Source organism: Silene latifolia, chromosome 9, assembly GCF_048544455.1.
Source record: "Silene latifolia isolate original U9 population chromosome 9, ASM4854445v1, whole genome shotgun sequence".
Classification (NCBI taxonomy): domain Eukaryota; kingdom Viridiplantae; phylum Streptophyta; class Magnoliopsida; order Caryophyllales; family Caryophyllaceae; genus Silene; species Silene latifolia.
In genome coordinates, this window is record NC_133534.1 from 36431515 (window position 1) to 36439032 (window position 7518).

Here is a 7518-nt window from a genome sequence, read left to right on the forward strand (position 1 = left end):
CTCTTTTATCATGGGAGTACTAATTTACCGTGATGTGGGCCAAAGTAGGCCAAGACTCTGAGCTGGGCCAATTTGACCAAATGAGTTTGGTCAAACTCGGTTTAAACCCGGCCTCGATTTGACCAATGACCCGTCGCGGGACTTGGGTCGAGGGTTTGTCTTTGAGGTGAGATTGGTTGATATTGAATGTTTCATATTGATGCCTTGATATTTATGATTCAACATGTTGGTAGCTTGATGTTTTAACCATATGAGCATGATTATTATTTCACATGTTGGTTGTTGGATGCTTTGGTTGCCTTATGCTTGAGTCTTGTTTGCCTTTGGCCATTTTAGCTTATTCTCATGGATTATGATATTGATGGTTAGCTATAATTTGGTTATTGATGACATTGAGGATATGGTTGGATTGTCTGCTGAATAGACATTTATATAGCCTTTCACATGATAGAATGTTAGCATTTATGTTTGAAAGTTGGACTCTTTGCCCCTCTTATGGTTAAGTGGGTGTCCTATTTGTCTTAAGTGTTGTAGGCTAAAGCATTCAGTTGGGACTAGGTCCTAGGTGAGTGACTTCGGTCGATGTCATAGATAGGCCCTTATAGTCTTTGAGGAGTGTATGTTTGCGGCTTAATAGCCTTTGTGTCTTAGCTTGGTGGGCTTATATCCAAGTTAGGGCATGACCTCCTGACGTACTCTTAGAAGTATGTGGTCAGCTTAAGTACTAGCCAACCCTTTGGTGGACTCCTTAGGGGTACTTATGTGTGTGATCATGGGTCTTGGATGCGGTATTTTCCGCATGTCGCTAGGTCTGCGCAGGTTTAGGACTAGGGTGTTTACCTTACCTCGTGGTATAGACTCGAGTTACAAAGTGACTATTGTTAGTACTAGGAACTTATGCCTGTCTCTAGATATATTGTCCTTTCTTGTTTGATGATTCTATGAATCATAGAAGGTGAGATGCAAGCCGGCTATGGTTGATAGAGTTTGGATTCCTGGATGTTATGTGATTCATATGATAGTGTAGTATGAGTCGGTCTAGTATTCACATGCTAGGACTATGTGTTGTCGTATTGCTGTTCACATGATAAGCATGATTGTCTAGCATCTATATGCTAAGGCTATGTGTTATTCATATTCATATTCTTATGTTTACATGTTATATTAATTATGACATTTCGTGGTCGGGAGAACTCGGAGTTACTCCCCACCTGACCGTGGCTTTCATATTTGTATAAAATGCGATTGTGGTAGGTGATGCATATATGGGGTACATGGACGAGCTAGCGAGCAAAGTAACCTTGGGACCTAGATTGGCTTTATTTTATTGTGACCCTTAAACACTTTTTATGTTATATACCCTTTTAGGGACATATGTCTCCCTTTTTCATATTTGGGTTGTATAACTTTATTTCGTGACTTTAGCGATGTTTTATGTATGAGATTTATTTTAGACCTTGCATGTTTGACACCTTCCCATTTGGATATTTTTATAACAGGTTCAGGTTTCGTTTTCGGTTTTAAAAATTACAGGTTTTTACCCAAATGAACCTATTACAAACATATCCATGCAGTTTTTATCTACAATTATGTGTTTACTTTTCCGCAATGAATGAGGGTGTCACAGTTGGTATCAGAGCATATTTGCTCCCGACGCACGTTTGTGCACCCCCAATATAAATAACTTGACCTTAAAATAATAAACTTGAGAGATGGGTAGGATGGGTAGACTTAGGACCTTATGTTGTAGTCTCTTTGTGATTGCTATTTATTAGGTGCTAATTAGTGTTCTCTTTTGCAAGATGGCTCCTACAAGAAACGTTGATAATGCAATCTTACAAGCTCTTACTCAGATTCTCCAGAACCAGCAAGACATACAACAAAACCTACAAAACCAACCTCGTCCTTCTCCCCCTCCTCAGTTTCCAGAAGGTGAAAGACCCGGTTCTTACACTTGGGTGGCAAGTCAATTGACTCAAAACAAGACTCAAACTTATGGTGGTGAAGTAGACCCGGTGGCACTCACCGAATGGTTTCGTGAATTGGAGAAAAGCTTTGCCTTGTATGATGTTCGTGAAGAAGACAAGGTGAAATTGGCTTCTCACTTCCTTGTGAAAGAAGCTGATAGATGGTGGACCATGACTAGTCCTACTTCCACTCTTGAGCCTGGTTTTGGTTGGGATCGCTTTAAGGATCTAGTTGAGGCTAGGTTCTCTCCAAAAGAGATGAAACAACAAAGGCTTAAAGAGTTTATGAATTTGAAGCAAGGAAGTCTTTCTGTTCAAGCCTTTACCGACAAGTTCAATGAACTTGCTCACTATGCTTCTAGACTTGTCAAAAATGAAGAAGAAAAGGCTTTCTTTTACCTTGACAAGCTTACTCCAAAGCTTAAGAGCTTGATCCGTAGGGATTCTACTTCCTTTGTCTCAATCTATGATGATGCATTATGGGCCGAGAGCTCTATTCGGACTATTGATGAAGAGGCTCATGCTTCTCGTACTTCCCTTGGCAAGAGGCCACTCTACTCCACTTCTAGGCCTTATGTTGCTCCTTCTAGACCCTTTGTGCCTACTTCTCCCCCCTCTTATCCTAACAAGAAGAGGTTTGTTCCGAGTGGACAAGCAAATCAAGGTGCTCGTGTTCTATCTCCTAGCAACGACAAAAATCCTAAGGGTCGTATGTGCTATCATTGTAAGAAGCCTTTGCATCCCGGAATTCGTTGCTTTGATAAGCAAATTATGTGTTTCTCTTGCAACAAGCCTGGACACAAGGCTAATGAGTGTCCTGAGAAGAAGACTACTACTACTCCTGCTGTTCTTGAGAGGCCGAGAGGTCGCATCTTTGTGATGAGCCGTGCTGAGGCTGAGGCACACCCAGACATAGTCACTGGTACGTTCTTAATATTTGATGTCCCTTGTTTGGTTTTATTTGATACCGGTGCTTCTTTGTCATTTATATCAATGAAATTCTCCGATAAATTACCTCTTGAACCTTCACTTGGAGATAGTACATCAATATCTTTACCCTCCGGCGACATCTTCTCTTGTTCTTATTTTTATTCGGATGTCCCTATATCTATAGCGGGATCTATTTTCCCGGCTAATCTCCTTCGATTTCCACTTGAGGAGTTTGATTTTATTTTGGGCATGGATTGGTTATGTACCTATCATGCTCGATTTGAATGTCGAGATCAAAAGATTGTTCTTAAAAGCTCTTTGGGTACTCGCGTATCTTATCAAGGGGTTAGAAAGCAAACAGGTGTGAAGTTGATCTCAACTATGAAGATGGTGAATGCTTTGAAGAAGGGTCATCAAGCATTCCTATGTGTAGTGACTACTTCTAATTCTCCTTCTCTTCCTCCATTGAAGGATGTCCCCGTTGTTTGTGAATTTCCGGATGTATTTCCCGATGAATTACCCGGGATTCCTCCTGAAAAAGATGTTGAATTTTCTATTGACCTAGTTCCCGGAACCGGTCCTATTGCTAAAGCTCCTTATCGTATGGCACCTTCTGAATTGAAGGAGTTGAGAGTTCAACTTGATGACTTGATTGAGAAAGGCTTTATTAGGCCTAGTGCTTCTCCTTGGGGTTCCCCCGTCCTCTTTGTAAAGAAAAAGGATGGATCTATGCGACTTTGCATTGATTATCGTGAACTCAATCGTGTGACAATCAAGAACAAGTATCCGCTTCCACGGATTGATGATCTCTTTGACCAATTGCGTGGTGCTTCTACTTTTTCCAAGATTGACCTCCGATCGGGTTATCATCAAATTCCGGTTCGTGAGTCCGATATTCCTAAGATTGCTTTCAGCACGAGATTTGGTCATTTCGAATTTAAAGTGATGCCTTTCGGATTGACTAATGCTCCTGCTATCTTCATGGATCAAATGAATCGTACCTTTAGTGAGTACCTCGATAAGTGTGTGGTGGTGTTCATTGATGATATCTTGATTTTCTCAAAGAATGATGAGGAACATGCCCTACACCTCCGTATCATCTTAGACATTCTACATCGTCAAAAGTGGTATGCTAAGTTCTCGAAATGTGAATTTTGGTTGCATCAAGTGACTTTTCTTGGACATGTCATATCCAAAGATGGTGTTATGGTAGATCCTTCTAAGATTGAGGCCGTTGTTGATTGGAAGAGTCCGAAAAAATGTGATCGAGATTCAAGCTTTTCGGTTTTGCGGGTTATTACCGTCGTTTCGTGAAAGATTTCTCTAAGTTAGCTAGACCGATGACTCAATTGTTGAAGAAGGAGTCTAAGTATGTGTGGACCGATGAGTGTGAGAATGCCTTCTTAGAGTTGAAGACTAGGTTGACTACCGCTCCGGTGTTGACCTTACCTGAGGATGGTGTGGACTACGATGTTTATTGTGATGCTTCAAAGCATGGCCTAGGTTGTGTCTTGATGCAAAACCGAAGGGTTATTGCTTATGCTTCTCGAGTGAGAGTTCACGAGGTGAACTATCCGACTCATGATCTTGAATTAGCTGCCGTGGTACATGCCTTGAAGACATGAAGGCATTACCTTATTGGAGTTCATTGCCGCATTTATACCGATCATAAGAGTTTGAGGTGTATCTTTACCCAGAAAGAATTGAATATGAGGCAAAGAAGATGGCTAGAGTTGGTGAATGATTATGATGCCGAGTTGATTTATCATGAAAGGAAAGCAAATGTGGTGGCCGATGCTTTGAGTAGGAAGACTAGTCACTCTTTGAGCACTATCCGTGTGTTACCTGATGAACTTACCACGGAATTTCAAAAGTTAGGGATAAGCCTTGTTGAGAAGGGCTTTGACTATCTTAGTGCCTTGAGTGTAGAACCCGACTTTTACCGTGAGATCCGTACTTGCCTACCTGAGGATGCTACTTTCAGGTCCATTCAAGCAAAAATCCAATTTGGGCAAGCTAAGGATTGTGTGGTGGATAGTGATGGATACCTTCGTTACCAAGGTAGGATGTATGTTCCGAGAGTAGCTGAGTTGAGGAAGAAGATCCTTGATGAAGCTCACCTTTCTCCTTACTCTATTCATCCTGGTGGTGACAAGATGTATAAAGACTTGAGATTACAGTTCTGGTGGCCTAGGATGAAGATTGATGTCCTAGAGTATGTTAGCAAGTGTCTTACCTGTCAGAAAGTGAAGATCGAGCATCAGAAACCCGAAAGTTTGCTACAACCTTTGGATGTTCCCCTTTGGAAGTGGGAGTCCATTTCCACGGACTTTGTGATGGCTTTACCTAAGACTGCTAGCGGAAAAGATGCTGTTTGGGTAGTTGTAGATCGATTGACCAAGTGTGCTAGATTTATACCTATCAAGGAGACATGGAACTTAGATGTCCTAGCTGGTGCCTACGTGAAGGAGATAGTACGCTACCATGGAGTGCCTAAGGATATAGTTTCAGATCGTGACCCGAGATTCTCGTTCCGTTTCGGACTCGCTTTGCAAGAAGCCATGGGTAGTAAGCTACTGATGAGTACCGCTTTTCATGCCGCTACAGATGGACAGACTGAGAGGACTATCCAGACTTTAGAGGACCTCCTCCGTGCTTGTGCTTTAGACTTCCACACTTCTTGGGAGAAGTTCTTACCTCTTGTTGAATTCTCCTACAACAATAGCTATCATACTTCTATCAAGATGTCACCTTATGAAGCTTTGTACGGTAGGAAGTGCCGTAGTCCTGTTTGTTGGGATCAAGTCCAAGATGCTCATGTGTTGGGACCCGATTTGGGATCTGAGACCATCAATCGGGTTCAGATCATTCGAGAGCGTATGAAAACCGCTCAAGACCGACAGAAATCTTATGCCGATGTCCGTCGTCGACCACTTGCCTTTGAGATTGATGATCGAGTATTCCTTAAGGTGTCACCTATGAAAGAGGTGAAACGGTTTGGCGTGAAAGGAAAGCTGAGTCCCAAATACATTGGACCTTTCCGTGTGCTTGAGAAGATTGGTCCCGTTGCTTACCGTTTGGAGTTGCCCCCGAATTTGAGCAAGGTTCATAATGTCTTCCATGTATCTCAGTTGAGGAAGTACATTAGTGATCCGAGCCATGTTATTCAAGAAGAAATCCCAGATTTGGAACCCAACTTGGCTTTGGAAGAAAGGCCGATCTGAATCCTCGAAAGGGCAAACAAGCAACTTAGAAACAAAGTGGTGCCCCTAGTTCGTATCCTTTGGCGTTGTGGAAATGTCGAAGAAGAAACTTGGGAGCCTGAATCCTCTATGTTAGCTAAATATCCCGAACTTTTCTCGTGAGGTGATTCTCTTTCCTTTATCTAATTCTTGTGAGTTTTAGCTATCCTTTCGAGTGTTCCTCTCCTTCTCTTAAATACTCTCCACGTTAGTAGTCCTTGCCTAGTTGTTTAAAAGTCGTAGTTAGAGTTTGGTCATAGCTAGTGGAGTTATTATCCTTATTATAGAGTTTCGAACTAAAGACTTTTGGAAATGTTTTAATGTTTTCCACTGGTTTTAACGTCAATGAGTGGTAAAGCTCGTTATTGGAGACGTCCGATAATTGGTTTTCTCATTTGTTGGTGTAAAAATATATATTTTTATGTCTTTGATTTGGAATGTTGATGTTCTTGGACGGCCGACGAGGATTTTCCGTTTCATTGAAAAGACACTTATACTTCATACGTTCATATTTTGAAGATTTTATTTACTTGATTTTAAGGAGATAGACCTACATATATACAATGTTCCTTCTTCTAAGTTTCGGGGACGAAACTTCTTAAAAGGAGGGATGATTGTAACATCCCGTAAATTTGAAGACCTTTATTATATTATAAAAGTAATATTTTAATCTATTTTAATTTTATATTAATTTATTTGAAATAAAATTTATTTGATAAAATATAATCTTATTTTATTTTGAAGAAATGTAATTATTTTTGATAGTTTAGAAATGTTTAAAAGTGATTTAAACTATATTTAAACCTTTTCCCTTGATAAAATAGATTTCGGATAAAAGTCGTAAAATTGGGATTTTCCCATTTCTTACGGTCGTTGGGTAAACGAGTTTGGATATTGGGCATATGAGTACTTAATATTTTAGTAAAATCGTGTTTAAGAACTTTAATTTTCTCGGAAATCGCGTTCGACGAATATTTATAATTTCCGTCGAAACGAACCAAAACGTAAACAATTGAAACTCACCCATTCACCCTCCATCCTCCATGGGTCTCCTCTTCATCTTTAATTTCCTCAATTCTCATTCTATCACTCCCTTCTCTCAAACACCAAATTCCTCTCAAAACAACCTCCTTACAATCCCTAAATCCACCATAACTTCTTCATTTCTCCACCAAATCGCATAAAAATTATATATTCGGAATCCTCTCTTCAATCCTCATCTACTAGTAAGCTTTATTTTCATTTCCCCCAAATTTTGTTTAAGACACTTTTTTTAGGGTTTCGAATTTAAGCTTAATAATTGTGTTTTTGTTGTTCTTATAGGTGAAGAATGTGAAGATGAGTTAAGAGACTCATATATCGTTGAAGATGAAGAGTAA

The 7518-nt window shown here is 40.3% G+C and overlaps 1 protein-coding gene across 1 annotated transcript; it reads left to right on the forward strand.

The window, feature by feature from the left end:
- The first annotated feature begins 1802 nt into the window (after positions 1-1802).
- LOC141600867 (uncharacterized) lies at positions 1803-7518 on the forward strand. Its single transcript, XM_074421124.1, has 4 exons — positions 1803-2209; positions 2558-3159; positions 3331-3498; positions 7463-7518. The coding sequence occupies exons 1-4, from the start codon at positions 1803-1805 to the stop codon at positions 7516-7518; spliced, it is 1233 nt and encodes a 410-aa protein (XP_074277225.1).